This window comes from Polyodon spathula, chromosome 21, assembly GCF_017654505.1.
Source record: "Polyodon spathula isolate WHYD16114869_AA chromosome 21, ASM1765450v1, whole genome shotgun sequence".
NCBI classification, from domain to species: domain Eukaryota; kingdom Metazoa; phylum Chordata; class Actinopteri; order Acipenseriformes; family Polyodontidae; genus Polyodon; species Polyodon spathula.
In genome coordinates this window covers 3,444,177-3,469,695 of record NC_054554.1, presented here as the reverse complement: position 1 = coordinate 3,469,695, position 25,519 = coordinate 3,444,177, and the positions used below count along the sequence as shown (strand labels likewise).

Below are 25,519 nucleotides of genomic sequence, written 5' to 3'. Positions count from 1 at the left end.
TAGTAATGTCTCCAATCACCGTTCATTCAAGTTGTCCTTGTACAGCAAGTCATCTCAATGGACAACTCTAGCAGACAGCTGTAAATATAATTATACATTTAACACACTGTGCAATGGAGTCTGCAAAATACTAACATGATAGACAGCACTGGGGTCTCAACTGAAACCTTTTCCCTTACTCCTCTCTAATCATTCAGTCAATTTAATTATATTTATAATTTTACCTTGCGATCAAGGATATTTTTCAAGCGGATACTGGTGAGAGAATAGCAGTCACAACTAGTAAAAGAAAAGGAAACAACCCACAGAATACAATTTGAATGTGTCCCAAACAATCCCATCAATTTCAAAATCTCTGCCCGTTTAATTATCCTGCCCCTTCCCAGTTTAACTGTAGTCTAAGCTCCACCCTTTCGCATGACCCCTTCCCAGGTGAGGCACTCGCTAAGCCCCTCCCCCTTGTACAACCCTGTCCATTCCCAGGTGAGATACAGTCTACGCCCCTTCCCTCCTTACTCTCTCTCCTTGAGCAGGACTTTCTGTGATTCGTCGAGGCGCAGTTGGAGGGCGTTGACCTTGCTGGCGTCCTCCTCAATGATGGACACGTCGTCCCAGAGCAGCCGGCTGCGGTCCTGACGGCTGAGGGGCGAGCGGAGGCTGCCCGCACTGCGCCCCTCCCAGTTCTCTGGACCCTCGGCCACCTTTGCCCGCAGCAGGGACTCCAGCAGCTCCAGCTCCTGTGGGAAAGACACACAGACACTCAGACACGCCCCCGAACCGCAATCTACACCCTGCAAAGACTAAACTATTTCCCCCCATCTCTGCACAGTGAAGACTTCTTGTTGCCATTTTCCCCATGGGTTCTTGGTACGATGTGATTGCTAGCACATGTGTTGTGGATTACCCAAGTGTTGTAATGCCAAGACCTAAAAAAGGGTCTGACTTATTTCCGCACACACCACCGTTAGCCCACTCCCCATGACATCATCACACATCTCCAGGAAAATGGCAACCAGATCCACCAGCCTAACCACTTCTGAGGAGGAAACCCTTAAGACAAAATGGTTTTGAAGTCTGAATTATATAGGGAATACAGAAAAAGCATATTAATACTGCTGCAGGGCAGAGGAAATCCTTACAGGATACAACATATTATACCTCAAAACTTTTTATTATTATTAGTTTAATAATGCCTTTATTATGTGTGCCCTAACGAGTATTAATTCTACTCAAAAATTTAATATATTTGTATAATAGAAAACTATACAGCACTGATATCATCTTGCAAACCCAGGTGCCTGTCAAATGCCCTTTGCATGAGAATATACTACATAAACATCCAGTGTCTTCCACACCTGATCACCCGTTAGCAGAATGAGATCAAAGGAGATCCCTAATACATACAGACACAATGGAGCTCTAAGCCACTGTGATAGAGATATCACAATTATTGCATACAAGGTGCCTGCTGGGACATGTGTTACTATAGAGAACACTCAGAGCGGTATTATAGGTGGACTATATCAATGACAGGAAATGAAACAGGATAAGCGGGGGGGGGGGGGGGGGGGTCACTTTCACATTGCAGTATATATAACAAAGGTTCAGCCTTTCTTTTCAATCTGCTATATACAACAGCACTTTCACAAGTGGTTTCATGGTAATACTAGGTTCAAATATATATTCAGCTACAGTCAGACCTTGTGCATGGCCTTTCTGTGACAACAAACCCACCTTGTTGTTATCAGGTTTCTCTGTACCCACATCCCGCACGGGCTCCTGCTCAGGGGACCCCAGCCCTTCGGAGACCAGCTTGTTGTTGAGGGAGGGTGGGTTCAGAGCAAGGCAATGCTGGGCATTTGCAGTAGCGTCAGTGATGGTGGTGGGGGGTGTTCTATCATCACGAAGGCGTCCAGTCTCCTGCCTGAGCTGCTCGTTCTCATTGGCGAGCTCCTGCCTTTCTCTACGCACCGCTGTCAGCTCCTTGGTCAAGGTGTCCAGCCTCTGCCGCAGCTGCCGGACCTCGTCCCGGGCCTTGTTCCTCTCCGCCCTCACTTTGCTCCACTTCTCCCTCCAGTTGGCGGTGCAGTCTGACCACCAGCGCATCGTCTTCTCCATCTGGGCTGCCCGTGCGCGCGCCTCCTCCAACTCCCGCAGACGCAGCTCCTCCCGGCCCTCCCAGTCTCCCCCCTCACCTCCCCCGAACCCCGGGGACAGCAGTAGGGGCGGGCTGGAGTTCGGGGTTCCCCCTTTCGGGCTAGGGGTGGCCAGGCTGTCCGGTGAACGCATTCTGTCCGGAGAAGGGCCCAAGCTTGAGAGGAGGCTCCCGCCTGCTCTTGCAGAGTCTGTCACGTGGGAACTTGCCGTGTGATTCATTGAGGCTGCAGCGTTACTTGCGGGAACTGACTATGGTTAACAGCCCATCTTCTGAATCCGAGAGGAAATGGATTATCTAGCAGGAAGAGGGTGGATGGGATTTTAATTAATCCATCAATAGCTTCAAAAACACACAAATCAAATGACTGACAAAGCATGCCTTCATGAGTGTAAAATATGAATTCAAGAGTAAGGTGCAACAAAGCTACATCGTTTTTGATGCACAGAGTAACTTGCAGATAAAGCATAACTACAGTAGTGTCACCTGTTATAAACCTTTAAATCATTATTTAATTTCCAGACAGAGCTTTCACAAAAGGAGAACTTGATTGGGACCCAGAGTATCCAAAAAGGTACCAAAAAAAAAAAAACATTCAAACAGCTGATCCACCTGGAGACCTGTGTAAAGTGAACACTGTCTACAAGGTCACAGTTTGAGTCATTCCAGCTGGGCATGACCACTGAGCAGAGTCGGGTTAAGAATTCTGTCCACTAAGCCTTAATGGGAAAGAAACTGCTCATTCCAAGGCACGTAACGTCTACACTGCCTACAATCTTCTTGGCAGCTGAACACAAACACAAAACAAGCCTTTTATTGTGATACACGCCATCTGTCTTTGTCAATTTGAAACAACTCAAGGATAATATGCAAGATATCTGCATTCTGTTAATGATTTCATTGTGTGCGTGTATGTGTGTATGGGAGGCTGTGTGCATGTAGGTGTGCACTGGCAAGATAACGTTTCATAATGTGTGCTGGATTTCTTAAGAGTTAGGCTACAGTGTTAGAATGACTGTCCCTGCCTTGCAAGGAACCTTTTGAGAATGTTTCAATGAGCTTCTGTGCTTCCTGCCTTGAACTTTAACCTGACTTAATTGGTGATGCTAAGAAATGTGAGGTATTTAAGTCAGGAAGAGTGTATGTACACTGTAGGGGGACTATTTGTGTTGCTAGGCAGTAATGTCCACTTGATAAGACATCAAGCGAGTCCTGCTGCCCATTGAAGCAGCTTATCCAGGATTTCTCATTAACTACTGGGATTACTCAATTGATCTAAATGGTGGTGGAGGTGGTGGTGGTGGTGGTGGTAGGGGGCCAAAAAGCAGTGTTGTTTTAAAATCATTCCTTAAACAGCATTTTGCATATTTATACATACAGAATCACATTCAAGAGATTTCACTGTTAATGTAGGTCTGATTTCCATGCTTGACACACACAGCCCCCTGTTTTAATTATCCCAGTAGCGTTTATTATTACACAACGAATAGAGCCACTAGTTGGATGCTGAACAACACAACAATTTGCGAAGGTTCCACTCAGTCGTCCAGTTCACAAGCAAAGATACTAAAGGCACATTAAAGATACAGTATGTGTATGATAAAAATGTGCATGATAGAGATTACAGTATAAACAGCATATCCCTTTGCCATGAATGGGTATTAAATCATCAATATGTATTTGATGCTATTACACAGTGTATGCATCAGAATTTAAATTGCATATTAATACTACACAATGCAAGCCAATGTATAGAAAAATATATAAAATATATATATATATATATATAAATGAATGCCACATGAACGCAGCCTGGCTGCACTGCAGTTGGGTGCAATCTGATGCTAATGGCTGCGTATTAAACACGCCCCAGCAATGCCTTCCTGTTTTCTGCTGGCCTCTGCTGTTGCAGAGCTGCAAGCTACAGGACCACATCAAATGGAGCTACTGTACCAGCGCTTTGTGTTTTAATCAAACTCGCCTGTTCTTTTTCTTCTGAATAGTTATATTGGAAACTAGGTCTCCCTGGTCTTCAAAAATACATATAAAAGAAACTGGTTACATCTCCACAGTTACAAAAAAAGATATATATATACTCACACATACATGCTGTACGACTTAAACAAACTGCACGCTAGAAGAAAAGAAAAAAAAACTTTAACACAAACTTTTTTTAGAAACAGTGTATCGGATTATAGAAAAAACATGATCAGGTTTAAAGGATTAGGACACCAGGAGTCTAATACATTAATTTAGAGAAATTTAATTTTCTGAAGGCAGACTATATACAGTATACTGCTTGTTAACAATTATGCATTATAACATACTGTTCTTTATTTTTATTACTTTGGTAAAATAACAGCATTAATGCTATAATTACAAATAAATTGAAAACAACGGGAAAGACGCATTATCAGGTCATTGCTGTCTAGGATTCCTGGACACTCGCTTACTGTATACTATCCCATAAAGCAAATGAATAAGCAAGTACATAATCCTGACCTGGGAAATATATCCCTATAGCATCCTATAGCATTATTAAAAGGTAGAACATGCATGGAAAATAATGTAATGCTTGGCTGAGCACTTCTTCTGATACGGTGTCACTGCTTTAATACATTTTCATTGAGCAGCACCCGAGCAAACTGACAAAACAGCAAGTACACTACAAGGTTGGGGGAGGTATTAACGTCACAGGGAGCCTTGTATGACTCCTCGTCCCTTTCAATACTGCAGCTGAAAAAACAAGGCTGCAAAACATCAGCACTATCAGATTGATTCAGTTCTTTATGGGCAGTTCAGGGTTATTTTGTTTCCAGCTCACAGGGGACTTGTCCTTCCTGAATGTTAATGGCAACCCCTTCCAACTTCCCTTGGCCTAAAGAGTAATTTAAGGGTCCCCAGCTCAAGTGCAGTTCTATAAATTGAACCATACTGATGTGCATGAAGGGCTTTCTACTCACTCCAGAATAGACACACCCCCACCAAATCACATGACTGTACTGCTCTAGCATTTACTAACAGACAAAGCAAATATGGTCCTGACAGTCAGACCCAGCGCTTAAAAAGAACTACTTAAAAGTGACGGCTAGGAATTGTGCATTTTCCAGCCCCGGTTTCCGTGGGTACTGAAGTCACCGAGATATAATTAGCTACACTGTGGTTGTGGTGACAGGAGACACAGATTTCAGCCTCTACTGTATAAAACGCCAAACACCCTCATCCTCTACAACACACTCGCCCCCAAACACACACACAAAATAGCCCTGGTGGGGATAAAGCAAGAAACAAAACCAGAATGAATATTCCAGGCCCCCCCTTTAAGGAAAGACATGGTATCATCCAATACCCTGTTCATCTATGAAGATGGTATCAGCTAGTTCATTTGTTCATTCAAGCACAGGAATATCGCAGGAGGCTCGTTTGTAGCTTGGTGCTGGTGTAAACGTGGAAGAAAAACAGTTTTGTTTAAACTAGACTTTATTGTGGTTTCGATCTTACGGTTTAAGGCACAAAAGGTTAGACCCAAATGTCTTTTTTTTTTTTTTCTTACCTTTTTGAGTACCATAAATCAGATCGTGTATTGTTATTAATACATTCATTGGTTGAAGAAGACTGTAACACTAAATACTATGCCTCTAGACTTTTCAGTAATGTTTGTACAACCAGCATGCCAAGTTCAGCTCCTGCTGAAACCGTCTGGCTTGCACTTAGATCAGACCCCCAAAAAAGTAAGAGGTGAAACTGAAAACAGACAGATTCATGTCCATTACATAGAATACAAATTTCCCAGCAGTCTCTTTCAGTATAATTGACATAAAGGGTCAAACTGAATCAATGTTTAACCCTTTGTTACCTACGACACTCAAACATATACTGTATGTATGTCTTTCTTATCACTACAATGTCTTACATAAAGTTGATGACAAAATGGATCAGCTGAGAAAAAAAAAAATGTGTTGGGGAAATGACAAATTCCTGATGAATACAATCAGATATTGAACGGCATTCCCAAGCTATAAAGACTGGGATAGATCAGCGAGCGAGAGAGAGAGAGAGAGAGAGAGAGAGAGATTGTGCATCTTCTTAAGGATTTCCTTTCCAAGACATGGCTTAGTAAATGATTACAAAATAGCCTGTTTCCGCTAGGAAGTTTCCTTCCGCTATACAATACATCTGGTGAAATACAGACAGATTACAGGCACAGACAACGAGCAATGAACTTGGGAAACTGCCTTCATTCTCCCATTGCTGTTGTTCTCGGCAGCTACAACTATGCCAGCTCCTAAACGACGGAATTGTTTCAGTCCTCCACAACAGACATGCATCTGGAAACATGGCGAGCCCACACAAACACAAAGCAGCAGGACTTGCAACACACTGCCCCTTTTTATTCTTCTGACGTTAAAACAGTCCTCTGGGCAAAACTACAACTGTGGAAGGGCCTGGAGGGGTTCCAAAATAAAAAAAAAAAACATAAGCATTGACTTAATCTCAAGAAAATCAAGATAATCCTGCAATGTACTTTTGAATCTCGCTTTCTGGAAAACAGAGCATCCTTTATTCCGTAAATTTCAGCAGCCAGGAACACCGTGTTTCTGGGTTTACCCCACCCCCTAAAAAAATAAACATGCCTGTTAATGCCTTCATCATTTTAAGCACCAGCAGAACAAGGGAAACTATTCCCAACATTTTATCCTTTCTCCGAGTAATCGAAAGAGCCTGTGCTGTGCTAAACTAGAGTGTCTGCTGGTTTTCCACATTTTATTCAGAATGCTGAGACAGTTACAATATAAAACTAAAGGTATTGTACGCATGGGTACCCCTAAACTCAAGGGCCTGTCCGTTGTAAAAACGCCTATCTAGTGTCTTTTCCTGACCCTGCTATACTTCTTTTTTTTTTTTTTTTTTTTTTTTGAGCGCTCCAAAAGTTGAAAGTTTTGAAACATCACCAAATGAAACATCAACCACAGAGAACAGAACATTGACAATGAATCGCTGCTGTGTACCATCGTGCCAATTCAGAATTTCTACAAAGAACAGACATCAGCTTCTAAAAGTTCCGCCAGGCAAGATTCTTTTGGAATCAACATTGTATTTCCGTGGCCCGCTGGTAATTTCCATGACCCACTACACAGTAAAGCTATATGTGACAGAATTGCAAACATTCATTTTAAAATTATTTATTCTGTTGCAGCAAAATCTTATTTGCAGTTAAGATCCTGGTTGGAATAGTCTTTGTGGAAACTGGAAATCAAATTTTCCTTAGAGAATCTACACTTTTAAACAGTTATTCTCAAACATGCAGCACAATACAAAAACAAAACCTGTGTCCTCAAATTCCAGCCTCTTCATAGCATGCAAAAGTAGCTTTACATTTTCCAAAAAAAACACCCCGTGGTACTGAAAGCCTTTGCAAATTTGTGATGCAAGTACGTGTTTAACCTGCAGCCAACAGTGGGGAAGCAGATGGTAAGAAAGCAGTTGTGTTGTGCAGCACGGCACCGCCACAATACTGTAGGACTGAAAACAGGATTAATTCATTGCCAGGTGGAGTGGAAGGGGGCTCCAGGGCAGCTAGAGGTTGCAAGGTGACAGCACGGGCTAAACTGACATACCCAGGCAGAGTTACTATAACTGTGTCTCTGACCCTGGTCTGTGGGGATCAAACCCATTGAGTCCTGATTTAATGCTGCTTCAGTGAACTGCTGTAAAGTGGAGAGGACACGTCACAGGAAACCCAGAGGACGTAAGAGTGAGAACAGAAGTAAGAGAGTTAGCGAGGACCTACAGTACTGGCCCCCTAATTTTACCAACGTGCTACAGAAATTGCATGCAATATCACCTTTCTTCATCACAAAAAATTCCCCACGTGCCAAAAGAAAAGCAGGTGCAGCTTTAATGGTCGCACAGCCATGTTGCGTCTGTGAGTTCTGTAAAAGTCATTACTTGACACCGACCCTATTTTACTGGCCAACTCTGAATGAATTTGTTATTTAGAGAGCAGAGATGCTTCATTATAAAGCCAGTTCATGACAGAGAGGGATTACAACAGGGAGGACAGGAATGAGGAGGAGGCTGTAGAGGAGTGTGAGGGACAGAAAGTGAAGAGAACTACCTGTAAACGGTAAAGGCTGCTTAAAAGACGACTGAATGCATCGCTATGAAATGGTCATAAATCATTATGTCAAAAGGTTCCACTCACAAACATTCCAATAGGTTCTTTTTTTTTGTTGCTAACGGAGACACGTACTGTAAATCAAACACAAATATTGAGGGGTGGCAAACAGCAGAGATGCTACCATGAATCAATCAACTTATAATATGTTCTGGCCTTGGTCTTCCAGGACACTGTTAAAAAGGAGATGCAATATCTTGAGGAGTAATTCCTGTATTCCACCCATTGTTATAAAGTGTTGACTATATAAAGTTATAAAGTTAATAATAGGTGGACTGCAGTTTCGAACTTTGATTCTATTAATCCATTTCAGTCTAGAACTTTGTTCCAACCAGTTGCCTAGATGCACTGCTTTCCAGAATGTAGAAGAGGGAGACGAAGAAGAGGAAGACAAAGGGAGATAGTGAGAGAGAGAAAGAGACAGAAGACCAGAGGAGATAAAGGAAGTTGGGAAGTAAAAGGAGAAGGGAGAGGGAGGAGAAAAAAAGCTTACTGAGCACTCAGCAGATGGCAGAGGCAAAGACGCTATTGATCAAGCCCTTTGCTCGGTAAATAGAACAAGATATTTACAGCTGGAGGGGTAGCCTCCCACCCAGCACAGCGCAGCAACACTGGGACACATTTACAAAGTGCATCTCGTCATGTTGTCTGTATGGGTGAATACCACTTTGTGTCTGTCTGCGAGTTTACAAATTACAAGTTCGTGTGAGCTTGTCTGCTACTCCTCCAGATCCTTGAAGATTTCTCTTTGATAGAAATCAATCAAAAAAAAAAAACACACACACACACACACACACACACACACACACACACACACACACACGCACACACGCACTGACATATCACTGTTTGCTTCCAATGATTTTAGTAACGAAAAGCTTAGTTATCTGAAAAACTTGGGTGTGCCTCAGTATACTGGCACAAACATGCAAATGTGGATGAAGTTTTTTCAAAGTAGACCAAATCCTCACACTGCAAGTACTGAACTCATGTGCATGGACCAGACAATGAAAACCCGTGGTCCTCCACATGTCTCTTCTGCACGTCACTTAAGAGTGATGGATCAAAAACCTTGGAGAAACACTTCCCTTATTTCACAATCTGGTCTAATCTGCTTTTTGCAACATCAATAAAACACTCAAAAAACACATATAAACAGGTAGAGTAACCTGTCACATATCCGCCAGTCACATATCAGCCCTAACCATTTATCCACCATGATGAAGTTCTTCAGCAACATTAGTTTATTATTGAACAGAGATTAGTTCAGAGACTGGAGATCCCAAAGTTTTCCTACACTGTGTTGTGTGTGCTCCGTGCGCTGCCATTGCTGGGGGTGTCACGTGAGCTGTTCAGTGTGTTGATATGTAAATAAATCCTGTTCGCACAGCCAGCCTGCCCCGAGATGCTGTGATCAGACAAGCAGACTAAGGGACAGCACAGAGTCCAAACAAAGCTGCAGGAGCACAGCCAGCCTGCTCTGAGATGCTGTGATCAGACAAGCAGACTGAGGGACAGCACAGAGTCCAAGCAAAGCTGCAAAAGCACAGCCAGCCTGCCCGGAGATGCTGTGATCAGACAAGCATGCTGAGGGACAGCACAGAGTCCAAGCAAAGCTGCACAAGCATAGCCAGCCTGCCCTGAGATGCTGTGATCAGACAAGCAGGCTGAGGGACAGCAGAGAGTCCAAGCAAAGCTGCAGGAGCACAGCCAGCCTGCCCCGAGAGGCTGTGATCAGACAAGCAGACTGAGGGACAGCACAGAGTCCAAGCAAAACTGCACAAGCACAGCCAGCCTGCCCGGAGATGCTGTGATCAGCTACTTGACAAACAAGCAGCGCAGTTTCCATCCACACTCCTGCACCGCTGAGGATGCCCAGTGTCTTGTTAAAGATTCACCAGCAGAGCAACAGCTGCAAGGAGAGAGTGTTAGGAAAGAGAAAAGAAAGACACAGACCCAAAAGAAAGATAGAATGAATCTGAAATGCATATGTTTAGATTTAAACAGTCTTTTTCCAGCACACACCAAGGTATTGTACAAACCTCACTGTCGAGAACAAATGTTAGTGCAAAAAGAAAACCTCCACTATGCCTTCAAAGATGTCTACTGCTTTGGCTTCTCTGGTGTCACCAGTAGCATGTCCCACAGCCGCAGAGCGAGGAGAGTACAGTCAAAGACCTCATATCATACTGTCAAAGACAGACTGACAGACGATTAAAAGTTAGACAGAAATGTAGGACGCCTGGGAATCTGATCTGTTGCTTTCTTACCTTAATAATTCCCTGCCCTGAGTAGTAGTTCTTCTTTCCATTTAGGATGAATTCACAGCAGGCTGAGAGACAGGCTCCCACCCTATGAACCCCCCTTCCTCCCAGCACAAAGTCAGTGCCTCCCAATCCCTGACCCATAAACCAACTCCACACTGGGGCAATAAAGTCTTTGACAAGAACATCTGCTCAGGGGGCTCCACTCCCAGCCTGTATCTGCGAAGCGCTTTCTCTCCCTACATTCACTGACCCCTTTCACTGGTCGGCGAAAAGAATTGGCAATAAAATGAATGACACAACCATGATGTACTAGAGTATAGAAATCAGGAAAATAAATGCATATTGCTGTAACTTTCCATTTCCAGAACAACCCCCATCTATACACATCTGAGGAGAGCAAATTGTGGTAAACGAGAGAACGATCAAATATGTGAAAAGATTTGCAACCTCGAGTTCAACAATCAGCTAATTAACAAGAAATCTAATTGCATGCCACGTGTGCCGGTGGATCAGAGCAGCAATTGTGTCAGATGGAAAGGGAGGATTAGTATGCACAGACAGAGCCCCCTGCAGAAGTCATTTGTGAATATGGCATTACAGTACCAGCATGCACATTCTTATTCTTAATACAGCTGTCATTTACAAGGAGAAAAACAATACCCGTCACGAATGTATTTGTTGTCATTCTCAGCGGGTAAAGCTGAACTTCTTTCCAAATGATCACCTTCATTCCTTCATCTCCGACAGGTGGTGGGATCTTCCTCAGAGTCTCATCTAGTATAGCCACCTTCTCCTCTCTTTCACACATGAATACTTTATTACCGATAGTAGAGTTCACAAACACCAGACATGCATTAAAAAAAAGCAATGGATCTTTGTTGTCGGACAAAGTCTGGGAACTGAGCAGAATAAACAGGCATCCTGAGCAGTGATCTGTACCAGTCTCTCATCGAACATTATAAATGCCTCGGTATTGAAGACAGCTACTGCAGAGGATTACTATCCAGCTAATTGCAATTCCCCAGTCCTGTGCATGCCAGCCTGCTATCCATGCCACACTGGGAGCGATTCCCCCTCATCCTAGACTCTCGCTAGTCACCACTTGAGCTAAACACACAACTTAGAACACATATTAATACCATACTGCACAGTTTCCACTGGCTACACCACATAGAGTACCAGCTTTCGCTTGCCTCTGCACTGGACTGCTTTTATACAGCAGGAACTTGTTTGCCCAACACTAGATACCAACCAAGCAATGCATCAGTTGAGGTCAGTTACTGCACAGCAATTTCTAGGCTTGAACAGGCCCAGTCAATGGGGTTTTACCAGAAGTTCTGTACAGGAATCACCTACCAATTAAAAAGGAAACTTTGAGAGGCACCTCCAGATGGTCTTGAATTGAACCAACAGCAATCTATAGTGTGGATAATAACCCTGTACTTTCATGTATTTGTGCAGGTCAGCATTCTCAGGCATCCAGCATGGGGTTAGGGTTAGGGATAAGCATGCATATTGTCACTCTGACAAATATATAAATTAGCCATCTTAAAAGAATAACCATGCATACTTTCCATCTAAAAATTTAACAGATTGAAACCCACCGTTTTACTTTAGCGCCCCCTGAAGGCGTGTCAAAGACTCTGAGGTCGCGGGGAGAGAACGGAAACGATGGACTTCAAATTATTTGTGCACTTGATGATACTGATACAGATCTGCTGTTACAGCAAGCACAGTCTGTGCTGTAATGCTGAAGCAGGGAGGTGAAGGTACAGTGCTTATACAAGCTGACAGGAGGCCACAGCCTCTCAATAATAGGTGCTGATTGCTCAATACTGCTTGAGTGAAAGCTTGCAGTTTCTCTGGAGTGCCCTTTACAGCAGGAGCCACTGAAGATCATAATTAAAAGATTTCACACCTTATAGCGGACACCCAGGAAATTACAGTACCGCATTAGCCAGCATTCCAATCATTAGAATACATGTAGAATAGATACAGGAAAGCCAGGGAAATCATTTTATGCACTAATTTTCACCCGATAAATTCCTTTGAAAACAGATCTGCTTTTTAACTGGCTGACAGCACACACATCACAGCAAACACTGAACATTAGAGATAATTTGGCACTCATACAGTACTAGCAAAACTCAACTTTCCCTACTCCATAAAGACTGCAGCTGATAATATTTAATTTCCCCAAGCCTGCCAGTGTGATTCAAGAGATACTGTATCTCAACTGAATAATATTCATCCAACAGTCATTTCCTGTTATAAACTTGAGACTCGTCTTCAGGGCAAACTGCACAGTTTGCTTACAGTATAATCCTCGATGCCATTGGGGGGGGAGGTGGGGTGGGGGGGGACACTTCCTTTCCTGCCTATGGATCTCTTTAACTGAGACACAGATGGAAGGTCAGAACGCATTTGATCAGAATTCACGGCCAGGGGTGTCCCTTCTCGTATCCTGAGGATTCTTACAGTTTCTTACAGTGTATACCTGGTCCCTTAAAAACACACTCTAACCAGCGCATGCCATCACGGCACAGAGCTTGGCGCAGAGGGTGGATGTAGGGGACTTTGCAGATTGATTCTGGGTTTCGTCATCAGGAATCTACCGTAGAAAAAATTGATCCCCAAGAGATTTCCAGCCATCCTTGCTGATGAGACATTTTGATGCACGTGAGCACACGCAGCACACACTGCCTCCTACAGCATGCACCTGGAAGCTCAGCAGAGGTTTATTTGCATTGAACCTTTGATCTGTAGAGTACGGGGCAGGTAGTCAAAGTTGTACAAAACAGTTGAAGGGGTTAACAGAACTGGGTAAGTGACCACAGAGGCTCTGAAGAACTCATGCAGACAAACGGGTAAGAGTTTAAACAGCTGGCTTCAGCTTAATGCATCGCTGCCTGGGCTGGCAGGCACTACCAGGGTATTAGGGTCGCTACTCATTCACCATGGACAATTTAGCTAAACAGTTCCGGATTCTTACAGAGGCAAAGCCTTTGGAGAAGATGGGGCATTCCATTAGTTAGGATTTATGGTCACATCCCTGCCAAGCAAAACCTCAATGAACCCACTGTACAACCCTGCTGGCTGACCCATGTTTCTCTATGGTAAACCATCACTGAAAACTAAACAGATAATACAGATAAGACACTTGTCCTGTGTTTGTTCAATGCAATACCCCCGCAGCCCTACACCCTCCACGACAGCCCTGGCCCCAGCCCTCCTACTCTGCAAGGCTCCTCTCAGCTCAGTGTGCAATACGTTGTGGTGATCTCAATAGACATATGTGCTGTGATCTCACCAGGGTGATGGACCACTCTGCTACTACACCTCAGTATCTAGGAAGAGAATCGAAACCCTTACAAGCTTTGATCTGAACCACAATGGGCACTAATACCAATATTGTCTTTTTTTTTTCCTGACAGGTCTGCTGAACTTTTCTGTACATCATTACGTTTATTATTAGTAGTAGCAGCAATATTAATGAACTGTAACGATTTCTAAATCTCAGGGGACACTTAAATCACTGCCAAGAGATCCTAATGTTGTCCTTTATCCCACCTACAGTATTCATATGCAGTACTCTCTTGCAATTCAATCAAAAGCTGTTTTAGCATCTGCTATTTTGCTATGGATGTGTCAACACACCCACTCACCCCAGGGACCCCTTCATATTACCCTTCATACTGTACACACTATATACTACTGCTGCTGCTGTTAAACTCATTCTAAGGTGTATTGCTCCGATTACAGTATGTTTCCCAGGCTATGGGGGTCTGGCAGACCTAGTTTGGGTAGTGGACCCTTACACACTCCTCAGCTTTCCGGCAGTCTCTTGCTGTGATTTAGTCTTCAGTGTTGAGGATCTGATTATTGAAACACATATCCTATTTTATTGATGCCACGTTACGCTGTGCTGTGTTTCCTGCACTGCGCGGTGCACAGCCAGTAGTACCTCAATAGCACAATAGTGACTTCACTTCCAGTCTGGATGCTTTATTAGCGCCGACAGTGTGGTCTGAGTCGCGCTCTCTTTCTAGCTGACTTATAGACAGGAAGGAAACATGCAAGCAAGGCAAATATTAACACTGTAATGCCCAAGTTGTATTTTGCATGGAGAGAAGCTATTATATTTATGCAACTACAATAACTGCATATGAAATGTTTAGCTTTTGAGAACAGCCTGTAAACGCGCCCTGTTATAGAGGGTTGCGAAGTATTTTATCTCTCGTGATTCACACACATTGCAGGGGTGCTTTATAATTCATGTTTCATTTAGGTTTCTCAAATTACTTGCAAGAACGTCCCAGGCAGATGTATCCTGGAAAGCATGGTTTAATATGACTGTACTACCTGGCACTTGGAAAGTTCTCATGTGACTGTTGTAATAAGGAGTATCAAATTAAGGTTTTTACACAAAAGACCTTGGTAGGTATTTATACACCAAGGCCAAGCAGTGTTCCTCTGTATTGTACAAAGCTGACCCAGTTTATTCACAGTGGGTGCAGTTTCATGTAACGGGAACACTGCAGTAGCTAGTTGCCCAGTTCAAATCTGTCAAGCCCACTTGACCAAGAAAGAACATTCTGCATAGCAAATCCTCTTAGTGAACTGCCATAACAAGAAAAGCTTTCAAGACCTCAAAGGTCTCTTCTTCAGGTGAAAGTATGAAAGCCTTCTTTCTTTCACCTGAAGAGACCTTTGAGGTTTTGAAAGCTTGTGATTAATTATTGTTTAGTTAGTCCAATAAAAGGTATTGCACCTCCCTTCTCTTTGTCTATCATCTTTGGACCATTCATCTATCACAACACAAAGGCTGCAGTGACAACCTGGTTTAATCTCTTCAAAAGCAGCCAATTAAGTTAACACTTTACTAATCAGACAAAATCACTTAAGGAATTGCGGATTAGCACTACCACACAGAGCCTGCACTCTGAAACACAGCTAACGCGATACAGTCAAGCCCTTGAGTTTTACAATCAGAGCCACATGTTGAGCATATGGATTCTACCGTTTCTGTTTGAAAAATGAATGCATGATTGGTACCCTTTTATAGTGTATATAAAAAGTGTGAAGGAATCCAAGTCTCTTTCAATTGCCTTTTCAAACAAAAGAACCAATAAGCAACATCAGCGAGGTTTACAAAAACATTTAGCATACTTTACACTGAATCCAAACTTAACATCATTTTGGTATCTGTCCATTCTTTAAGCCAAGACAGAGCTGTTCTAAAGTTACATTTTAAAAGGTCTAAAAAAATGTCTGGGCTAGTCAATACAATTTAGACGCTGCAAAAGGCTACCATGGGCTAGAAGTAGCCAATTATTACTTCATCCTATACCAGTTACCAGCAGTGACACGCAAACACAATAATGTTAAGGTGAGTGAAAAGAACAGCAGAGTTGAAACTCTTACCCACAAATGATTCATGATCACATTTCTTCTGTTTTTTTGTTTGTTTTTTTCATTAATTTCATTAATTTTACAGTAGCTTGACTTTAAAGTCAAATGATAATTGTAATATATGTTTTTAAATGTGTCACTGACTGAGGCCTTGACAGATGGAAATCAAACCAACGAATGCACTGCAGATGTAAAAAGCATACTTCAATAATTGTGGAAAATTGCCCTGTTTGCATTGACTTTTGTTTAAAATGACCTTCTGTGAAGTTGCCTAAATGTTTTTTTTCTTTTGTTTTGTTTTCCAGTTGAATTCAGAAACTGAACCCTACCTTACACGTGCATTTATTTTGTAGTTTTGATTAACAGAAGATTGATTATCCAGAGAGAAGACCAAGACAGGAGAAAGGAAAGAAAAGTGAAAAGCAAATATTTCCGCATTTAGTTCAAATGCAATTATTACCGTATGTTTTAATAGACTTCTGGTTTCCAATTCCCCCCCCCCAAGTATTTTTCATGTGGTAACAAGATACCTCCTTTGCACAGTGAATGTCTGTGTCTGAGTGTTTTGGGGGGGGGAGGAGGGGGGGTGTAAATAATTAATAATACTTATGTATTATTTACTTATGAATTATGTTTCACTGGTACGACTTTTAAAATGTAACATATTTTTATATAAAAAGAAGCTGTGGGTGGGAAACAGCAGGCCAATTCACTTGGATCTCAGGCATTTCCCCTCTGGAGGCCTTGGTTAAATACAGTGCAGTTTCCCCATGGTGACGTCACAAACCACAAAACAATTAGACCCAATTTGGCACAATTAGGAAGTCTATGCTTGAGAGAAGCCCATACATTCAGGGGGTGTATGCTTCATAGATGTATAACTCGCATGCCAGCTTGGATTGCAATAGGGCTGTAGCAAAAGGGTTCTGAAGAAACCACACATCAAGCAGTTTGCTGTGTGCCTGCGTGCTGTCGGATGCCACTGTGCAAGCAAATTCTCTTTCATCATAATTAACTTTCTACTCGGATGTAGGCCAACCGGGCTTCATGGGTTCTATTAGATTTTTTATTTTTATTTTTTTAATATAATAAATGAAACCCATTTTATTTATATGTTTTTTTTTCCACATGCTCAGCAAGTGGATCCTGAGATGTAGGCGTTGTGACTGTAACTGCATGAAACAAAGTCAGATATAATTAGAAATGAGACACTGCCTCAGTGCCACATGAAGATCTGCGTACATTTTTATTAGCGAAAAGCAAGTTAGCGCGCAAGAAAATTGAACATAAAAGTCACTGCGGTTTCACTATTAGAGGGTTTAGGGCAGTCCCATATTTGTGCAGAGTGTCTATGTTTGTTTATCTTCCTTTATCTGAACTTTTTAATGCCTGTGTTATTACAGCTACACTGTCCCACAATCTTGTTAATTATAAACTAAACTTCTTGGTGTCTGTGCACCTTGTTGGCAGACCAGTTTGTTTACCTTATTTAAAGTAATTTTACACCAGCACCATCCCCTCTTTCAAAACCCGCTTGCAACTACAGTACAGCGCACCAAAAATAACTTGTACTTTAAAATAGCATTAACAAAACAAAGAAAGTCTTTTAAATTAAGTTAAAATTTGCAAAAGGCAAATCTGTGAGTGCTGATGTTGGTGTTTTACTACTCTCATCTCTGCCTGGTGCAGACTGCTCCATGACCGAAATCAGAAAGAAAAATAAAACTTTCTGATCCCGCCTACTGGGAAATCTGATTGGATAAACAGTTTCACAAACTTTCCAAGCTTTGCCTGCCCACTGGCTGACCTAGCCATCCATCTAAATAATTCCTGTCAAGTTTACTACCAACGCAACCTACCTGAAACTTCTGACAGCACTGGCATAAAACAATACGTTATAAAACCCAGTTTCCCAGTTTAAAAGTCAATGCAATTGCATATGCATAAGAGGACGCACAACGCCAAGAGCAATAACACCGCTCATTGGATTAGATCAGGTAATTGCATTCACTGGCGTTTTTCGAAACTTGTAACTGTCACTCAAACAAACCTTACCGAAGAAAATCGAGGAATTTGAAAGAAAAACAAAATAATTTGTTTTTATTTATTTTTTGTTGTTGATGTACAGTATTTAGAAAATACTGTATGCAAGACAAATTCCAAAAAAAAAAAAAAAAAATCAAATGCAAAAAAATATTTTGCGTCTTGCTGTACAGTACAAAACTTAAAAAGCCCGACTTCCTTGTGTATTGGATGCAGTGAGAAATCTCGTGTGAAATCGTACTGTAGCTTTTCCATTAATTTCACTGTTTTGTAACTGTACTGTAGCTATTCCGTTAATTTCACTGTTTTGTAACTATTATATATCTGTTTAAACCGCGCATTAAAATAAGTAAGTGGCTATACTGACCTTGTGGCGATGTATGTGAATGTTGTAAATAATTTATCAGCAGATACGCTCCCTTTTCCTGTGCACGTTTCTGTTCCCGTTCAGCTAGCAGGAATTCAATCAGGAGTCCAGGAGTAGGCTCGAAGAGGAGGGGCACCGGATGAAGGCGGGCCCCAGGAGAGAGCTGTGGATTTTCCCAACGAATCAGGACGCGGCAGTGCGAGAATATGGGCGGGTCCAAAAGCGGCGAAAGGGATTTGTTTTTTGCAGGAGAAGCCTCAATTTGGTTCCCTTGATACAAAGAGCTGTGTTTTTTTTTACAAGGTCAAACGAAATATTGCAATATATTTGTGGGCTGAAAGCTCTATACGTTTTGGAACCCTGGTAGACATGGCAATAATGGGGGCAGTGCTGGGGTTGGGTTACAGAGGGAGTTCTTACCGTCCTTTAAATATGTGCACAATGTTGTTTAGGGTCTGCTTCCACGCTGACCTGTAACAGTGGTGGATCAAGAACTTCCTTCTTTTTTTTTTTACTCACATTACATATTTTCTTACATATAATAACAGCATTACCGAATATATATATATATATATATATATATATATATATATATATATATATATTGTAGCATGCATGAGGGAAGACAGCAGCAGGACTGGTAGGTGACGTAATCACACAGAGACATGAGCCGGCTCTTTTGTACAGCGGTATTGGCACTATGCTTTAGTGTGAGAGGTCCTGGGTTTGCGCCTGCCCTCTGCCTGTGTGTGAATTGCCGTGCCCTGTGTGATGTGTCTGCCTGCGTTAACAGAGATCGCTACGTTCTCGTACCAGCCGTGCTGCTGCCTACCCCCGTGGAGTTACACTCTCCCCTGCCAGCCTCAAATCCGCCCTGGACTTGCTCAGTTTTGAGTTCGACCAGCAACTAGACACCAGACAAGCATTTTTGGGCCCAATGGCCTCCTCTTATTTATAAATAGCACTTCAGTCAACATATTTTACTGTAATCTATCATTTTTGTTTATTAGTCTGTATAGTTATTTATAAAGGCAGGTTCACAGAAACACATGTGGCTTGCTGACTGCGGCGGATTCGCTATATCAAAAGAATGAAATAAGATGCAACCAAACAAGACTAAAACTGTTCCAGGCTGAAAACAGCGGGCCAGGCTTAAGATTGATAGTTTGAAGGAAGATGAAACTGATCGGTCTTGGACTGAACCTGAAGAATTGAGTCCCAATCCTTGGCAAAAGCTTTGACCATTCTCCTCAAAGCCTGTCCGTCACTCCTGCCAACTGTAAATCGAACAGGCCCCGGCGTAGCTGAAAAGGGAGTATAATTGGAAACAGGGAGTGCAAGATCTTTGCCAGCACTAGGATATTGGTTTAATTAGGAGTGTTTGTATGTGTATGTAACTCAGGGGACGTGATGAGCAGTTTTAATGAGAGAAGACTTTGAAGTCTGGTCTTGGGTTCGTGGTTAACTCCAAAACAGAATAAATCCTGAAAATGAAATTCCTTGAAATAAGCATTTTCAGAAACAAAGGCGTGTTGATATAAACGATATTGGCGAGGACACGTAGGCCAGTCAAACAATCCCTGTGCTGGGGGTTCATACTGTGGGTCTGTTAAATTGTGACAGATCTTATTACTGACACCATCTAAATCTCTGTAGGCGGGGGACTTTGTGAAAAACAGTTTCTAACAGTCTGTGTGAGTATACAGTAAGTAAAAAGCCAGGTTTGATGCTATTTTTAATATTTAAATGGTTGGCAGTATTTATATGAGTTGAAATGACCCCAGTATCTTCAGCAGAATAAGTTACAATATAGATGTTTTGCGAGTGTTTTATTGTTCTTCCCAGAAGCAGCAAGTAATCCTCATTATTCTTGCTTTGTTTGTATAAAAAAGGAGCATTGCTCTTTCAACTTGTAGAGATCATCATAAACCATAAAAATGTGACAGCGAAATAAACCAAGAGGCTCCAGGTTAGCTCTGAGGTATTATTCAGTTTACTCCTGGGCATAAACAGATGGCTCAAGAAGCTTGAAATTCCCTGCCAGCCAGGTGATCTGCAGTGTGTCAGGACTAGTAATCCAGAGCTGTCTGTTTAGAGGGAGGGGTTCTGTCTGAACTGTGAATCAAAAGGAAGGAGTGCACTGCAGTGTTGAAATCTGTGTACCTTTCAGTGTCCATGCAAAATTCCTCACATATCTGAACAAACAGAGTTCACCCAAACGCTTATCCCATCACACGACGCATGCTTATATTCACCAGTGCATGTATCATATTTATTAACGAGATTAGCTTTTACTCTGGTTCACTTACCATAGGAAGTATTGTATTAATGTTGGGTTTTTTTTGGCAGAGTGTCAGCTGTACCCAGTTAAAAATATCCTTATTGTGTGTTACATTCTAGGACTAAATAGGAAATACACTACAATACCAGGCTAACATCTCGTTAAAAGAAGTTGGGCAAGGCAAAGGATTTCACTGAAGTGTATAACATTCTTAGAAGCAGCATGGTTTATTGAGGTAGCTGATCTGTTATACAGTAGATAACTTTAAATATGCATGTAAAAAGACATCGGGGCAAATACTCAAAGATCTAGCAAATTTTCTCAAATTTCTCACAACTGTTCTGTTGCGAATGTTTTGTGTTGCGAATGTTTTGTTGTTGCAGAGAAATTGCAATTGTTGCAGCACTGCGGAAATTAATAAATTAACATGAATTAATACAGGATATCAACCTCAACTCTCTCGAGGTATATAACCATCGCAACTTTTTGCAAAATGAAGATGCATTATTTGGGCTTGACAACGCATAACCCAAGCATCTCTTCAAAAGTTAAAAAATGTCATAAAATATTTTGCTTTCTTTTAAACTGAAACAGTGTTAGATTAGAATATGTGGTACATTCATTGTATTTACTTTTGTATATCACGAACCGTGCAGGTGGGTCGCACTTTATTTTGTCTGATGTTATTTAGATCTGAATCTGTTTAGATCAATTGAGTGGAAAAGTGTCAATCTAGACCAATAAGTTACCAGCTAAGTTCGTTGTTGCTGGGTTTATCCATACAAATGTATGAAAATGAACCTTTGCATTTGCTTCAAAATAAATAAATTCCTATTCGGCTTGTTAAAGCCTGGAAGGATTAATACAAACATCCAGATCTTGTGATCCCAAGAAACCGCTTTATCCATTGATCTGCTTGTTTCTCTGTCTGACAAGGCTGGTGTATCAATCCACCCCTGCCTCCTGTGTTTCTGTGATGTAGGAGTTTGTCTTTCCTTTCAGTTTCTCTCCTGTTGTTCTCCGCTCTGCATGCCCGGGAAGCTTCATAGCTCTCCCCTGCAGTCTTCAGCACTGAAGGCCACTCTCTGTTCCTCCTCCCAGGATTAGCAGACTGAGTTGAATCCCGGCTTCCTGGACCATCTGTAAGCTGCTGGAAATCCATTACCTCACCCAGTGCCCTTGGGCTAAACTTCTTTTTTTCCTTCCTTTTGTGTGTGATCTGTTCATAATTCTTAATAAAATTCATCTAGTTTTACCTAGTGCTGTTTTCTATCTGTATCTTTCTAACTTTGTAGTGCTGTTTCTAATAATTGTATAGGGCTTTGGGGTATTTCTTAACTGGTGCAAAGTGCTTTAAAAACTTCATTCTGTTGTTGGCTCATGCATATGGCAGACCTTGTTAAATGCACAATGCTAGCTATGCAATAATATTTCCCTCTCGCCAGCAGATGGAAGTACAGCCCCAGGGTTTATTTTTCTTTCTTGCATGCCCAGTACAGTACATTGTATTTTTTTCAAGGTTAAGAACATCACATCCAGTTTGTCCTTAATGTTTCCTAAAGGAAAATGTATCCCGCACCCAAACTACATGTTATCGACAGTTAAAATCGACTTCTTTATATCTTACAATACACAGGCAGAGAACCATCTTTACAGATAATGTTGTTAATGCTATTAAGAGCCTCATAACTTTATTAACAGTTGTTACTAGTCCAGATTTCTTTTTTAGTTTTATTCATCTTATTGCCTATATCAGAAGAATTGCATTTTTCTGAAGCAGGTTTAAAATGTATGCATTTCCCAGACACAAACAAAACCCTGCTATGGTTTATGGTTCTTCAGTACCAGGTTTGGATTGACCTGAACTTTGCAATAAACTTGTGATAGAGGATGGAAGAGACAGAGGTCAAAGATGCTAAAGTCTTTGTACATGTATCTTTCTGCACATGCAGCAACCACATAACAACCTGGTGTTATACGCTAGTACACACTTCACCCCCTGATCACAGAGAGACATTGAGAGAAAACAAGACAAAGGCAAGCAAACAGAGAGGAAGAAGAGACAGAGAAGCAAAAACACCACATACTGAACAGTGCAGATTAATCAGCTATTATATATATCTATATGTGTAGCCCTCTTAATGTCCAGGCATCTCAGGGCACTTCACAATTGAAATTAAACGATCACTAATGAGCCTGTGGTTATAATCGGTTCCTATGAAAAGGCACACTTAAACAAATACATCTTCAATCTGGACTAGTGAATTGTGTCAGCTTTCCTGAAATTAACTGGTAGAGAATTCTGCAGGCAGCGTGAATAAAAACTAAAAGCCCTTGCCCCTGCAGGATTTTAACCAACTTTTTGGAATCACCAACAGATCAGCATTCTGTGATATCAGTTAATGCCTAGGAAGATAGGGAATCAGCAAGATAAGAAGGACAGTAAATATAACAAGATAGGTATTGGGGGAAGATGCTGTAGACGCAATCCACTAGAATGAGAAAGGGTTTGCACAAGCAGTCCATTGGACTGTGTGATCCACGGCATTGGAGCGCATTGCACAGCTACCCTTCATTGTATTCTCATAACAGGGTCTGACTCTGAACACCACAACTGCATCTAATATGTAAAAATAAATAAATAAATCAAACGATTCACGAGCAGAGCACTTGTGTGTGCCGGTCAGAGCTGGCAGTTTTCAGCTGGTTGTGTAGGTTCAGGATGATTGAGAAGAGAAGAAGCTCATCCAAGAAAGAAATAGATCTATTCAAATCCCTTTACTGTTCAATTCTAATATTAAATGTTGTCTAACCCTTTTGCTATGGACCTTGTCTGGCATGTAATATACTTCCTTGTGGACCAGTAAGAGGTCAGTAAATATCTGTTTCCATTTACAACTCTTCGTTGATCACCAGCTCAACAGCAGTTGCTGTAAATTACAGCAGGGCAGCGCTCTGAGCTCTTCTGCTAATTTCAGTATCAGAACTGTATATGCTGTGAATGAGTGTAACAATGTATAGGCTGAGGTACACATGTGGTTTTTATAGATAAGCAAATTGAGTTATATATAACAGGTGAGAATTTGCTGCCCTAGTTTTCAATGTTACTATTTCCTTTAAAGTGCAGCAGAAGTGTGAGAGAGAGAGGAAAACAGAGATTGTATTTTATGTACAATATGGAAGTACTTTTTTGTTGACAGGTTCAACATAGGTCTTTTAATTTAGCCTATATTTATTTCTCAAATATTCTACATTAAACTCAGTGTTTGTGGTATGTGGTGTGGATTTTTATTTATTTACAAATGTTATTGAATCTCGCCAAAGAACAGTGAAATAAGGCAGTTTGGTTGTGAGGTTTAGTTTGGAAACCCGCTTGCTTACATGCACGCAATTGCATCCTCTAGGACAGTACTCTGTGTATAAACATTTGGACACACATGCTTGTCAGAGTTTAATCCCAGCTGAGAAAGCTTAATGAGTTGTGTAAGATGGTAGCTGTCTGTGGCTCAGAGCTGTAGAAACAAAAACAGGGAGGATAGAACAGTTTTCGTTTTGGTTTTATTTTCTTGTTTTATTTGTATACCCTTTTTGGGTTAAAGCTGCAGTACCGCTAATGCGTTATTTATTAAACCCAATCCTGTCAGGAATGGAAAATAAAGCAAGAAATATATTGACAGAAAAATAATCTAGAATTAGAAACAGCACCAAATTCAAACTCTGTGCTTAATATAATACAAAGCTGCTGCTGCCGGATAGACATTATCAAGATAGTGGTATACAAATGAATGTTATCACTGGAACCAAACGGGTGCTGTCAGTTAAATATAGTGTCTCGTCAACTAGGTTTTAAATTAGACACAGAGGAGAATAGAGAGCTGACTTCAAAAAGCATACACCCTGTATTATACACATCTCCACTAGTATTACACACAAATATTATTTTGGGCACAAATCTCATTGATTGCAGAAGTCTTTAGAAATATTGAAAGACACTTTGTAAATTCAATGACAAATGCTTTAACTAGTATACCAGTAAGTCTTCAGAGTTGCTGCCTCTTCAAAGATCTGACATGTTACAGTACATTTGTATTTGATTTTTTTATTGGTATTTTGTTCAGAGCTGATTGCTTCCTGCAGATAAGCCACTGCTCTGTTTCAGCGATGAAATCAGTACATTTTGAAAAAAATAGCATTGAAAAAGCAGGACCATAATGTGTGCATCGTTTTTACAGGAAAAAGTGAGGCCTACGAAATTGCAATCTAAATATTAGATTTATTGGACTTATTTTTGTTTGCTGTATCTATTATTTTGACTTAAGACCCAATTTGCATACATTTTCATGGCAAACCAGAACAAAGTGCACTTTCTACAGCAGAGCCTCGAGAAGCCCACTTTCCACCCCACTGTCTATCCTATTATGACTGTGCTATAGTTCATGGCTGGTGCATTAAAAGATGAATTCATTATGCATGCATCATTGTCTGTATTGCTCCACTGCATTTTCATTCTTTTCAGTGATGCATATTGAATTAGCTCAATGACTAATACAGAAAATATTGTATAATGCATTTGTTACCTCCCTGTGTTGTAATAGACGGAGAAGACCAGTTATTGTGAGAGTAATACAGATAATGGGAGTTTCAGAGACATCAACCGCAGGAAAAAAGTTTCTATAAATAATGAAAGTAACTCAGATGTTCTTGAACATCTGAAATTCAAATTGAGATGTATATCTTTTTGAGCCATACATCTCAAAACTTTGTCAAGTTGGGTCCTAAAGGATCCCAGTGATTCAGGTGGTTTCACATGGTTAGG

General features: G+C 41.3%; 1 protein-coding gene across 3 annotated transcripts in view; it reads right to left on the bottom strand.

Moving 5' to 3' along the window:
- Positions 1–18,527, bottom strand: part of ccdc102a (coiled-coil domain containing 102A) — a 36,576-nt gene extending 18,049 nt beyond the window's left edge. The window contains exons 1-4 of one of the 3 annotated variants that reach the window (XM_041222102.1): positions 18,423–18,527; positions 4,256–4,289; positions 1,735–2,452; positions 517–737 (exon numbers count right to left, since the gene is read on the bottom strand). In XM_041222102.1, the coding sequence (XP_041078036.1) occupies positions 517–737; positions 1,735–2,376 (863 nt within the window). In that variant the 5' untranslated portion in view covers positions 2,377–2,452; positions 4,256–4,289; positions 18,423–18,527. The remainder of the gene's footprint in view (positions 1–516; positions 738–1,734; positions 2,453–4,255; positions 4,290–18,422) is intronic. The other 2 variants (XM_041222103.1, XM_041222101.1) reach the window with 2 other exon arrangements.
- Between the last annotated feature and the right edge of the window lie 6,992 nt (positions 18,528–25,519).